At 22.3% G+C, this 14,290-nt stretch overlaps 1 protein-coding gene across 3 annotated transcripts in view; it reads left to right on the top strand.

The window, feature by feature from the left end:
- Positions 1–14,290, top strand: part of LOC117172329 (tyrosine-protein phosphatase 10D) — a 77,043-nt gene that overhangs the window by 54,130 nt on the left and 8,623 nt on the right. For all 3 annotated transcript variants that reach the window (XM_033360123.1, XM_033360122.1, XM_033360121.1), the window contains exons 12-21: positions 4,166–4,392; positions 4,467–4,543; positions 4,613–4,747; positions 9,486–9,608; positions 9,694–9,842; positions 9,982–10,117; positions 12,747–12,813; positions 12,882–12,983; positions 13,273–13,365; positions 13,438–13,497. In XM_033360123.1, the coding sequence (XP_033216014.1) occupies positions 4,166–4,392; positions 4,467–4,543; positions 4,613–4,747; positions 9,486–9,608; positions 9,694–9,842; positions 9,982–10,117; positions 12,747–12,813; positions 12,882–12,983; positions 13,273–13,365; positions 13,438–13,497 (1,169 nt within the window). The remainder of the gene's footprint in view (positions 1–4,165; positions 4,393–4,466; positions 4,544–4,612; positions 4,748–9,485; positions 9,609–9,693; positions 9,843–9,981; positions 10,118–12,746; positions 12,814–12,881; positions 12,984–13,272; positions 13,366–13,437; positions 13,498–14,290) is intronic.

Genomic DNA, 14,290 nt, shown 5'->3' with positions numbered 1-14,290 from the left:
TTTAACTGAGAAAGATAAACCTTCGACCAAGTAGTGGAATTTTCAACTAAAAAAACTTTTTTTTAACAACTTAGTTGTATTTTCAAACAAAAGAGGCGGATTTTCAAGGTGAATGTTAGCAAACCGGGTAAAAAATCGGGAATTTAAATCTTCGATCAAAACAGCCACCCTTTGAATTGTGAAAAAAATTCTGAATCATGACTCTGAAGATTCGAGTTTCCCAGTATCCCTGAAAAACTCGGTCAATCAATCGATGATTCGATTGAAAAATCAAGGTAGGATCTTGATTCTCAAGTTAATTGAGGTGTGAGTGAGATGCACACTTGTAGGAAGGAAATAATCAATATTTGTCCTCTGAGTCAGAAGACTACTCTAGACTTAGGCATACAAGGCCATCCTAATGCATCAACTGCCATACTCATACGCAATTAATATATGCTTTACATTAGTAAAGTTAGTCGACGAGAGAGTGTTGATTCTTTTTCGTTGGCCTGGCTTTTTTCAGCAGTGCTGCTTAAATTCAAAAGCTTATTTTTAAACATGGATATTTTTAAACATGCGAGACGAAGGTGAATAGCAGAAAGATAGCGTTTATAAAATGCTACCATTTATTTCATCGATAGAAGTGCGTCGATCAGTTTTATTCTTTGGCTTTGAAAAATGAATTCTGATTTTCGGAAACAAAAGTCCCTCCTCACAAATCTCGCCAAGTGCGTATTCAATTGGCAGGGCTGCCACATACTCGAAAAGTACTTTAAACGAGTGGAAAAAGTGACTAACTTGAACTAAAAAGTGACTGAAAGTGACTACTCTTCAGAGAAAAAGAGGCCTATCTACTCTGGAAATTTTAATTACATTAGGGGGAATCTTTCTACAGTGGATAAATAATTAATTTACTTTAAATAATAATTAAGATACTGTAAGTGTTTATAAATTTAAATTGAAAGTAATTATTTTTCTTTTATTTCTGCTCTTTATTAATGATTATCCACTGTAGGAAGGTTTCAATTTCAGACAAATTATAATTTGTTTTATTTTAATAAGATAAATAAACTTTTGAGACTGGAAAACGAGAAAATTATAAATTTAAATAATTTGGATTTTATTCCAACTTTTCACGAAAATAGGGACATAAATTATTTTGAAGAAAATAGGTATATGTACCATAGTCCACTAAAAGAAAAAAGATGAATTTTTAACGAAATATTTCAATTTTCAGTTCAAAAATTAATTCTCTATAAAAAAAAACAAAAACAATTTACAACAAAATAGTTCAATTTTCGACCAGAGGTGAATTTTTAACCAAAAAATATATATTCTCGAAGAAAAAATGTAATAGTTGATGTTTTACCTGAAAAATACTATACTTAAAAATTAAAAATAGTATAATTTAACCCAGAAACGAATTTTCAACCATATAGTTGTATTTTCAGCTTAAAAATATTAATTTTCCACACAAAATCCAATAGTTTAATTTTGAGGTAAATAATTAATTCAACAAAAAAAGAAATTTCAACCAAATAGATTCATTTATAAATAAACTAATGAACCTTAAACGAAAAAAAATAATTTTTTACCCAAATTTTTTGATTTTCTACTTAGAAATTATTTTTCAACCAAAAGAGATGAATTTTCAACAAAAAATGTAATAGTTGATACTTTAAAAAACAAAGATACTTTTAACAAAATTGTTTAATTTAAAAATGAATTTTCAGTAAAAAAAATTAATTTTCAACCAAAAAACGAATTTCCAACAATATAGTTAAATTTTCTGGAAAGTACATTAATGTTTCAAAACAGTTTAATTTTCAACCGCAAACATGAATTTTGAACCAAGAAGATTAATTTTTAACAAAAATTAAACCAAATAGTTAAATTTTCAACTACGAAAAATAAATTTTCAAACAAAAATTAGGTAATAAAAATAAAAAAATTTAATTTACAATGGCAAATGGAACAGTTAAATATACAGGTAAAGAAAATAATTTTTAAACAAAAGGAAAAACAAATTTTTAATCAAAGAATAGTTTTCTACAACAAATTTTTGTAACAAGACATGAATTTTCAACAAAAAAGTTCAATTTCCAACTAAAAAATATTAATTTACAATTAAAAATGGAAGTTTTTGCAGTCAAAAAACAATAATTTTCAACGAATAAAAAAGAGTTTTCAATCAGAAAGATGAATTTTCAAGCTAGGAGAATAATTTTTTTATACAAGATTTTGTAACTACTGGGCATGAATTTAGAATCAAGTAGTTGAATTTTCGACTAAAAATAATAAATTTATAATCAAAAAAGGAATATTAAATTTTCATTTTAGAAAATAATTTTCAAAAAAAATGTAAATTTGAATTTTCAACTAAAATTAGGCATCTTCAATAAAACACTTGAATTTTGTAATAAAAAATATGATTTCAACAAAATAGTTCAATTTTCACAAAAAATTAAATTTCTAAGCAAATAATAAAATAGTTTCTCCAAAAAGAGGAATTTTTGATAAAATTAAAAATGAGATTGATTAAAGTGAATAAAGGGGCCTTTTTCTTTAAAAAAATGACTATATTAGTGATTTGTTTTTAAAAAGTCACTGTGTGGCAGCCGTGTCAGTTGGTTTTTTTTTCAATTCATTATTCGTTTTTACGAGTAGAAATATAAATTTTGAAGAAATTTTTTGTTTTCATTTGATAGGATTTGACCAAATTTTAGGAAAAATTCGAGTCATTTTAGAAAATATTAAAGAAATTTACAAGTTTTCATGAAATTAAAAAATATTTAAAATAACCAACGCAGGAAAATTCTATAATTGCGAAATTTTCAACTATTCAAATCTACATTTTGTTTTTAATCTTTTGAAATGTTTTAAAATTAAAAATTATTTTTGAAATTGTTTCTAAACTTCTAAATATCTTTCAAAATGATTCACTTTTTTTTTTTAATTTAAAAAACTGCTGCAAAATAATAAAATTGTTTTAAAATCTTGCGAGATTCATTTTCAAAAATTTGTAAAATCTTTTTAAATATGATTTTGAAATAATTTTTCAGAATAATAATGAGTTTTAATTCTCTTAGGAAAACATAAAACCTTTCTATCTTTTAAAACTGTTTTGAATCCTGCAAATTTAAAGAAATTTCTTCAAAATCTTCATAATTTTTGTTCGATAATGTTGGAAATGTTTTGAAGGTTTTAAAATCTTTTGAAATATTTTCTTTTAATTAATTAAAATCTTGAAGTTTCTTCTTCAAAAATCTAAAAAATATTTTGAAATATTTTATAATCTTTTTAAATATTCTCTTAAAATAAATTTAGAGAAATAAAACTAATTTCAAATTTTTGTAGGAATATTAAGAAATTTTTTATCCTCTTGAAACCTTACAAAATTTCTTAATAATTTCTCTTGTCTTCGAAAATCTTCGAAATCCTGTAAAAAAAACTATGCAAAATTACAAAAATTGTCTTAGAATCTTCCAGATTCATTTTTGACAATTTTGGAAATCTTCAAAATATTTTGAAAATCTTCAAAATATTTTGAAACCCTTCTAAATATTCTCTAAAAAGTAATTTTTCAAAATGAATATAATTTTAAATTTTCCTAGGAATCCTGTAATTTATTATTTAAAAAATTTTAAAAATCCTTAAAATGCTTCAAAATTCTATTTCGGGATATTAAAAAATATACGATTTTTTGTAAATGTTAAAAAATTCTTTTAAACTTCTAAAACCTTTTAAAATAATTTGAATCTTTTTAAATCCTGCAATTTTGAAGGAATCGCTTCAAAATCTTCCAGATTCTTTCTCGAAAATTTCGGAAATCTTTTGATGCGTTTTAAAATCTTTCAAAATCTTCTCATTCATCAATTTTTTGAAATTTGTTCAAAATTTGTTTTTTTTTTTAATTCTTAATTTTCCTATTTTTTTGTATCCCGAAAAATTACGATATTTGCTCTACAAACTTCTAGAATCTTTTTTCACAATTTTGGAAACCTTTTTCAATTTTCTCTTGAAATTAATTTTCCAAAATAAACAAATCATTTCAAATTTTTCTAGAAACCTCTCTCATATTATTATAGTTTTATAAAAATAATTACATTAAAAAAAACCTTATTTCTCGGACCCCTCCACCCCTAATTTATAAATTAGTTTTCATAAATATTTATTTTTCCAGAGTTCTGAGGAGGTTTTTGCATTCTGATATGCCTGGCTCTCCAGTTCCGTCGCCTTTCACGCGGAGAAAATTTATCAGTCATTGTCAACAATTGGCTGATAATCCTGGAAAACTCAGCAATGAATTTCAGTTGTTACAAACTCTAAGTTTGGATCTTCAAATGCCGACAAATGCTGCCGGCCTCCAAGCCAACCGAAAGAAGAATCGATACTCGGATATTCTACCATGTAATTAATTTTTCAACAAAAAAAAATGTTTCTTGTAAAAATTCTGTATAAATTAATATTTATTTTAATTACAGATGATTTTTCGAGAGTCAAATTGGACGTGATTGATAACGATCCAAACACGGATTACATAAACGCTTCTTTCATTACTGTGAGTTTTTCCCCTCAATTTTCTGGTGTTTATTATTCTGAAATTTTTATTTTATTTAAAAATTTTTAGGGCTACACGGGCGAGGATGAATATATTGCTTGCCAGGGGCCAAAGGAAGAAACGACCTACGATTTTTGGAGAATGGTTGATCAGTATGACGTGAAAATAATTGTGATGCTGACCCAACTTTTTGAAAAAGGAAAAGTGAGTTTTTTATTTATTTTTTATTCCGAGGAGAAAAATATTAGCAGATTTCAGAGACCAAAAGAATCGCGGAACAGGGAAAATAGAATGATTTTTTAAAAAGAAAATAGGGCAATATATTTTTTAAATAAAATTAATGTGTCATATTAATATTTATATGAATCCCTTTAAATTCTTAAACTTTCGTGTCAAAAGATATTAAATTTTCAACCAAACAGTTGATATTTCAATTTAAAAAAAAAGTAATTTTCAATCAGTTCGAGTTTAAAAAAAAAAAAAGGCTTTTTACCAAAACAAAAATATTTCAATTTTTTAGACGAAAAGATAAGAATTTTGTAGAACATACTTGAATTTTTCAAACAGAAAAGTTGAATTTTCAACAAAAAAAGTTCATTCTGAAACAGATAGTTTAGTTTATAACAAAAATGTTCTTTCTTAAATAGTTGAACTTAAAAAAAAAAGAGACTAATTTTCAACAAATCAGTCTAATTTTTAACCAAATAGTTGAATTTTTAATGAAATTAGACAAGCCTCCAAATATGAAATTCGCAAGAAAAAATGTAAAAGTTGATACATATATCAATAAATATTTTTATTGTAAATTTTCAAAAACAAAAAAATAAAAAATAATTTTTAATTGAAAAAGATGAACTTTCAACCAAGACATGGAATTTTCAACTAAAAAACGTTTATTTTGAACCTAATAGTTAAGTTTAAAAATATAGAAATTTAAAATTCTAAAAAAAATAGTTGAATTTTTAAGTTAAAAAGATGAATTCTCAAAAAATAATGAAATAGTTAATACATCAATAATTTTTATTTTAAATTTCACAACAAAAGCAATCATTTTTAATCGAGAAAGATGAACTTTCGACCAAGTAGTGGAATTTTTAACTAAAAAAACTTTTTTTTTAACAAAATAGTTGTATTTTCAAACAAAAGGGGCGGATTTTCAAGGTAAAAAGATGAATTTTCAATAAATAATACAATAATTGTTATTTTAAACAAACAAAAGTTTTATTTTAAATTTAAAAATAATAATTTTTAACTAAAAAGTTGAATTTTCAATTTAAAACAATTAATTTTTTTTTAAATAGTTGAAATTGAAAGCGAAAGAAACGAATTCTCAATAGAATAGTTGAACTTTCTACTAAATAGTGGAATTTTCAACTAAAAAACTTTTTTTTAACAACATAGTTGATTTTTCAAACAAAAGAGGCGAAATTTAAAAAAATAGGCGAATTTTCAAGCGAAAAACATAAATTTTCAATAAATAATATAGTTTTTATTTAAATAAACAAGAGTTTTATTAAAAAAAAATTTTTAACCAAAAAGTTGATTTTTCAATTAAGAAAATTAATTTTTAACCAAATAGTTGAAATTTGAAGCGAAAGAGACGAATTCTCGATAGAATAATTGAACTTTCGACCAAATAGTGGAATTTTTAACTAAAATTTTTTTTTTTAACAACATAGTTGATTTTTCAAAAAAATAGTTGAATTTTTAAGCAAATAGTAGAATTTACAACGATGTAATTAATTTTATTATAAAGTAGTTGAATTTTCAATCTAAAAAGATGAATTTTCAGTCAATAATATAATAGTTGTTAATTTAAATAAACCAGATTTGATTTTTATTTTTTAAAAAATTTTAACAAAAAGTTGAATTTTAAATTTTGTTTTGAATTTATCTTTGATAAAGTAGTTGAACTTTTGACCAACTAGTGGAATTTTCAACAAAAAAATTTTTTTTTAGCATATTTGATTTTTCAAACAAAAGAGGCGAACTTTCAAGAAAATAGTTGAATTTTTTTTTAATTTAAAATGTAAAAAGATTCTTTTTAATCAAAAAGTTGAATTTTCAATAAAAAAAAAGTTAATTTTCAACCTAAAAAAATATCTTCTTTAATAAAAAAATATAAATTTTTAATAAAAAAATTATGAATTTTCAAAAAAAAATATAACAGTTGATGTTTTAACTAAACAAGGTTTTAATTTTAAATAAATAAAAAAAAAACAGTCGAATTTAACCAAATACAATACAATAGTTAAAATTCCAACCAAAAAGAATTTTTTTCCAAGTAAGATAAACTTTTAATCTAAAAGGACGATTTTTTATTTTTTAAAAAGACGAATTTTCAATGGAATACTTGAATAGAAATTATTATTTTTTAATAAAATATTGGAATTTTAAACAAACGGTGGTATTTTAAAATAAAAAAGGTTAAGCTTATACTAAAAACAAAATATTTCAATTTTCCAGTCAACATTATAAATTTTTTAGAAGATAGTTGTATTTCCAGTTGAATTTCCAATAAAAAATGTTGAATTCCGAAAGAAAAATATAATACTTGATATTTCAATACAAAATGTGTTATTTTTGAATAAAAAAACAGTCTAATTTAACTAAAAGAGTCGAATTTTCAACTAAGAATACATTTTCAGTCAAATAGTTGAATTTTCAACTAAAAGAGATCCATTTTTAACAAAAAATGAAAGAAATTTTCAACACAGCATTTAAATTTTGAACCGAGGAGATTAATCTTCAAACACAAAATGAGTTTTTATCAAAATGCTGCAATTTTGACCAAAAAATAGGGATATTTAACCAAAAAGATTAATTTTATATAAAAGTAGTTGAAAATTCTACTAAAAAAGATCAATGTTTGATAAAAAATAGAATAGTTACATTTTCAGAAAAAACTATCAAAAGCAAAAGAGATTAAACTTTAACAAAAAGACCAAAAAATAGTTATTTTTTCAATCAAAAAATATCAATTTTTTAGAAGACAATTGCATTTCCAACCAGAAAGTTGAGCTTTCAACAAAAAAGTTCATTTTCAGCCAAGAAAGATGACTTCTATAAAAAAATATGAATTTTTTATGCAAAATTGTTGAATTCTCAACGAAAAATATAATACTTGATATTTGAATAAAAGAAAATTGTTAATTTAAAATAAAAAACAGTAGAACTTAACAAAAAAATACAAATTTTCAATTAATAAAGATAAATTTTGAACCAATTAGTTGAATTTTTAAATAAAAAAGATCAATATTTAACCAAAAATTAAAGAAGTTTTTAACACAAGTAGTTGAAAATTCGACCTAATTTCTAACAAAATATTTGAATCTGTAACAAAAGCAGATTGCATTTTTGACTGAGTAATGGAATTTTCTAATTACAAAGATGAATTTTCAACCAAAAATTAATCGATTTTTCAACACAATAGTTAAATTTTCAACCGAAAATATGAATCTTAAAAAAAAACATGACTTTAACAAAATTGTTGCATTTTCAAGAAAATAAATTAAATTTTGAACCAAAATTTTTTGGAAGTATTAAAAAACAAATTCCACGTTCATTTAAAATATTTTTCTTTTGTCTATAAATTATTATTATTCCTATTTATGTAGCGCAGGATTAACTATTTTTGTCTGAAAGTTAATTATCTTACATTTTATTGTTAATAATTAATTTGGTTGTTGTTTAAAGATTGTATTATTGCATTCGAAGTAAAATTATTTTGTTGAAAAAGAATCAATTTTGTTAAAACCACATACGTCTTTTAAAATTATATTTTTGGCTTGTAAATTCAACAATTTGTTTGACATTTTTTTTTCATTCGTTACTAACATTTCTTTCATTATTTGGTCCAAAGTTTAATTATTTTGTGGAAAATTCAACAAATTTCTCAAAAATAAATTGAAAATTCAACTATTTTGTCAAAAAAGTCGTCTTTTTGCCTGGATAATTCAAAAGTTTAATTAAAAGTTGTTTCTTGCTTGATTAAATTAACTTTTTTTTATTGAAAAGTCAACTATTTTACAGAACATTCATCTTTTTGGTTTGATAATATATCTCTTTCCATAGTAATTTCATTTTTTTGTTAAAAAATGCAACTGTCTGACTAAAAATTGATCTGGTGCAGTTAAAAGTTTTTTTTTTTTAATTGAAAATTCACATTTTTTGGGTTGATAATTAATGGGTTTTGTGAAAAATGTGTATTTTACGCTAGAAAAATAACTAATTTGTTAGCAAATTTAACTATTTAGTTGAAAATTGATGTTTTTTTATTGAAAATTCGTCTATTTTGGAAGAAAATCAATTTTTTTGTTAATAAAAATGCAATTTTTTTAGTATAAAATTAATCAGTTTTATATAAGGATTCAAGTACTTTGTTGAAAATTAGTCTTTGTAGGTGAAATCCAACTGCTGTTTATTAAAATTAAAATCTTTTTTGTTAATAAATCAACTCTTACATTTTTTGTTGAAAATTCACCTTTTTAGATTAAAAATTCTAAAAAAATGTATTTTATTGAAAATTCATCTTTTCTGACAGAAGCTTAATTTTCTTAGTTTGAAAAATGAACTATTTGGTAAAAAAATCAATTTTTTTTAAGTTAAAAATGCAACTGTATGGTTGATAATTAATATTTTTAAATTAAAGATTCAAATAGTTTGTTGATGAGTCGTCTCTTTTAGTTGTATCCAACTGTTTTTAGTTTAAAATATAAATACTTTTTGGTTTAGATATCAACTATTACATTTTTTTTGTGAAAACTAAAAAATTAAATTAATTTTCTGTTTTATTAATTTTTTATTAATTCAGTTCGCATTTAAGCGAGAGAAAAAACGAGAAAAAGAGGAAGTTTCTTGAAAAAAAGATCAATACAAAAAATGTGGAAAGAGGGTGAAGTCTGTAATTTACCTAAAAATCTTTTGTGTGTTTTTTTTTCAGGAAAAGTGTCACCAGTATTTCCCAATAATACGGGAGACTTTTAATTATGAAAAAATGTCCATTCGCTGTACTAGTGAATTGGATTTTCGTACTTGTACCCAAAGAACTTTAGTTTTGCAAAAGGTCGGTTTTTGAATAAAATTGTTTTATTTAATTGTATTTTTGGCTAGAGAGTAGGTAAAAAAAGAATTTATTTAAAAAATTTCAGGATGATAAAAAGAGGAGTATAATGCATCTGCATTTTAAAGACTGGCCAGATCATGATGTACCTGAAGATTTTGATCCAATGATCAATTTTTGTCAAATAATGCGTCGGCAAATTACTGCCAATAAGGGACTTGTTGTAATTCACTGCAGGTATTAAATAAAATAATAAAATTCGGATCTTTTTAAAAATATTTTTCAAATTAATCTATTAATTATTTATAACAATAATTATTCATTATTTTTTAAAATTATTTTTCGTAATTTTATTTTATTTTTTTTCCCTTTTCAGCGCAGGAATTGGCAGGACTGGAACTTTAATAGCAATCGATATGCTTTTGCAAAGTATTAGAGATAATAGAAAATTGGACGTCTTTGGAACAGTTTACAGACTTCGAAGACATAGACTTAATATGGTTCAAAGAGAGGTGAGAGAAAACTCAGAATTCATCAAAATTTATAACTTTTTTTATCCTTTTTTTTTTATTTTAGTTTTCAAGAATTTTGAAAGCTTTTAATATGATAAAAAAAATTCTTTAGATTTTTGGAAAAATTTCAAATGATTTTTTATTTTTAAAATTAATATTTAAAATATTTCAAAACGTCCAATGATTTCAAAATATATTTAAAAACTATTTCTAAAATAATCTAATTTAAAATTTACTTTAAAATTTGAAAAGCTTAAAAAATGTTAAAAGCAAAACGTAGATTTATGATTTATAAAAAAAAAAACTTTTTGAGAATTTTTTAATTTTTTAAGATCATAAAAAAAAAATTCTTAAGATTCTTGATTCCAAATCTTTCTAAAAACTCTAGATAAAAATTGACAGATTTTATAAGAATTTTTGTGATTTTGACAGATTTAAAAATATTTTTAGGTAAAAGTCAAACCATTTCAAAACATATATAGAAGTTTTAAAACAATTTCAAATATATGCCATTTAAAATTTGAAAAAATTACAAACAAAATGTACATTTTTGCAGATTTTGAAAAAAAAGTAGCTTTCTAAGGATTTTGAAAGGTTTCAAGAGAATAAACCAATTTTTCTGATTCTTAGCAAAAATTATGGTATCCTTACCTTTAACAATTAATTTTAAGAGAATATTTTTAAAATTTTCAAAAGATTTCCAAAATGTTCGAAAAAGAATCTAAAAAATTTTAAGGTGATTTTGTAAATTTTATAATATTTTTTTTTTAAATTTTATGAAAAGGTCAAATCAGTTTAAAAAATATTTGGAAGTTTTTAAACAATTTTAATAATAATTAAACATTTTTAAGATTTTAAGAAATTAAAAAGAAAATGTAGATTTTTGAGCATTTTAAAATAAAATGTTAAAGCTTTATTTTTTTTCAAACATAAATTTTTAAAGAATGTTTAAAAATATATCCAAAATTGTCAAAGACTTTGAAAGCAAAGTTTTCAGAATTTTTCGAAAGAAAATATCGAAGAACTTAATGTATTTTTTTTAATTTTATAGGATTATTGGTAAATTTTAGGAAAAATCCAAATAATTTAAAAAGATATTTACATGTTTTGAAACTATTTTGTTAATTCAAAATTGGGAAAGATCACAAAGGATCTAAAATGATTGATTTAAACAAATTAATTTTAAGAGAATATTTAAAAAGATTTCAAAACATTTCAAAAAATTGTTAAAATGGTTGAAAACGAATTTTGCAGGATTTTTCATAAATTTTATGAAAAATTCAAATTATTTTAAAAAATATTTAGAAGTTTTGAAACAAATTTGAAATTTAAAGATTTATAGCAATTAAAAACAAAATTTATCATCTTTAAGATTTCGAAATAAAATTTTGAAGCTTTTTATGGATTTTGAAAGGTTTTAGGAGAGTTAAAACAAAATTTTATGACTCCCAGAACAGTTTTTAATAATTTTTTATTTGGAAAAATGACGCGAGAGAATATTAAAAAAGATTTCTAAAGTTTTCGAAAATGAATCTCGAAGATTTGAAGGCAGTTTTTTTGAGAGGATTATTTTTGTAAATTTGAGGAAAAATCCGAATCATTTTAAAAGTTTAAAAACAATTTTTATAAATACTATAAAATTTAAAATATAGAATTTTGAAGATTTCGAAAAAAATTATAAGCTTTTTTAAGAATTTGGAAAGGTTTCACTAGAATAGAAAAATTTTCGTATTTCGATTCCAAAATATATAATATATTTCGATTCCAAAATTATTCGAAAAAGAATTTGGAAGTTAAGGCAATTTTTTTAAATTGACAAGATAATTTAAATTTGAGGAAAAACTAAGAGGCATTTTAACAAATATTTAGAAGTTTTGAAACAATTTAAAAAATAATTTTAAATTTGTAAATATTAAAAAAAATTAAAAACAAAATATAAATTTTTGAAGATTAAAAAAAAATATTTTGAAGCTGTTTAAGAATTTTGAATGTTTTTAAAAGAATAAACAAACTTTCTTAAATTTTTTTCTTTCTTTTTTATTGATTATTATTCATTTTATTTTACTAACAATTTGAATTATAAGCTTATTTAAAATGAATTTTATAAAATTATATATTTATAATTGTATTATTATATTAATTATATTAATTTTGACTTTTTCATCAATTAATTATTTTTTTTTAAATTAGAATCTTACGATTTCTAGGAAAATTTAAAATGATTTTAGTTTCTATATAATTAATTTTAAGACAATATTTTTAAAAATTTCAAAAGATTTCCACAATGTTCGAAAAAGAATATCGAAGTGTTTAAGGCAAGTTTATTAATTTTTCTGAATATTTTTTTAATTTCAGGAAAAATTTAAATGATTTTAAAAGATATTTTAGATGTTTAAAATTTACAATGATTTAAAACTATTTCAAAAGGTTTCGAAAAATTAGAAATAGAAAAAAATTAATAAACTTTTTAAATACAATTTTTTAAAACAATAAATTCTTTTTCGACATATTCTAAATCTTAAAAAAAGAACTTTTTTAAAAACAAACTTATAATAATTTCCGAAAATATAATTTAAGGTGGAATAATAGTTATTTTAAATTAATATTGCATTTTTTTTTAAATTTTCAGAGCCAGTATGCTTATATTTATAACTGTATAAGACAGGTTCTCAAGAATCCCTACTTCCTCAAAAATTGTAAGTTATTAAATTTCCCAATCAAAAAATAAAAATATTAAATAAAAAAAATTATTTTTAATATCTAGGTAAACCACCACCAGTCGATCCGATTTACAAGAACAACAACAAAAAGAAAAAGGATTCAGCAAATTCCAATCTGGACTTGGTCAACAGTTTAGATAATACTTGTAAGTTTTCTCGCAGTTTAAATTTCGAAAAAATGTTCAAAAGAAAGCCAATAAATGACTGAATAATTTATTTAAATATAAGACCTGTATTTCTTTTATGTAGCAGAATAAGAGTCGCCTACAATTTTAACAATAAGGAGGTACGGGAGATTTGATAAAACCTGGCCGTAAAATTTTCTTTTGTTTAGCTTTTGATCGCTAGGAAATTTTAGTTTTTATATTCTGCTTTTGAGAGCAAAAGATTTTTTTGGTATCCGCAATTTTTATATTTATTTGATTTTTTTTTCAGGGAGAAAAGAGAGTCTTTCAGTATCGGGCGATTCGATGGAGGCCATGTACGAAACTTCGACATCTTCAACTCTCGAAAATCCAAAAATCAATGGTAATTATATTTTGAATTTGAAAAAATAATTCTTTGAAAAACTAGAGTTAATTTTTAATTAAATATTTCCAGGTATGAGATACAGCAAATCAACAGGCGCCCTCGATTCTAAATCGGTGGATACCTGCGTCGGTAAGTTAAATTTCAGAAAATAAAAATTTTAATTCTTCTTTTTTATTTATTTCATTTTTTTGATTTGGATTTAAATGTGTCTTGTCTAATTTTGATCTTTTTTCTTTAAATTTCCAAGATTTTTGTAGTTGGAAAATAAATAATACGAGATGCGATTCCCAATAATTTCATTATTCAATTAATAAATTTTCAGTGAAATCAAACATGTCCAAATCCTTAAAAAAGGTTAAAATTTTTTTTCAATACTTCAATTTTTGAGCAATTTCTTTAAAATCTTCCAGAATCTTCGATAATTTGAAAAATCTTTTGACGTGTTTTAAAATCTTTTTATATATCCTCTTTAAATTACTTTTTTTTCAAAATCTTCAAAAATCTACAATTTGTTTAAATTTTCTCAAATTAAAAAATTTGTTTAACTTCAAAATCTTCCAGAATCTTCGATAATTTAAAAAATCTTTTGACTTGTTTTAAAATCTTTTTATATATCCTCTTTAAATTACTTTTTTTCAAAATCTTCAAAAATCTACAATTTGTTTAAATTTTCTAAAATTAAAATTCTTTTTTTTTTAATTTCTATATATATTTTAAAACGCTTTCAAATTTTTATAATCTTCCTATTCGAAATCTTTAAAAATTTACATTAATTTTTTAATTTTTTGGGTGAAAAATTTGGTGTGTTTGAATTTTATTGTTTTTTTTAATCTCCAATAATTTTGTAGTTGGAAAATATATAATTCGAGATGCAATTTCCAATACTTTTATTAGTCAATTAATAAATTTTCAGTGAATTAAG

The sequence above is a fragment of the Belonocnema kinseyi genome, chromosome 5, assembly GCF_010883055.1.
Source record: "Belonocnema kinseyi isolate 2016_QV_RU_SX_M_011 chromosome 5, B_treatae_v1, whole genome shotgun sequence".
In the NCBI taxonomy this organism is placed as follows: Eukaryota; Metazoa; Arthropoda; class Insecta; order Hymenoptera; family Cynipidae; genus Belonocnema; species Belonocnema kinseyi.
This window is presented reverse-complemented; position numbering and strand designations above follow the sequence as displayed.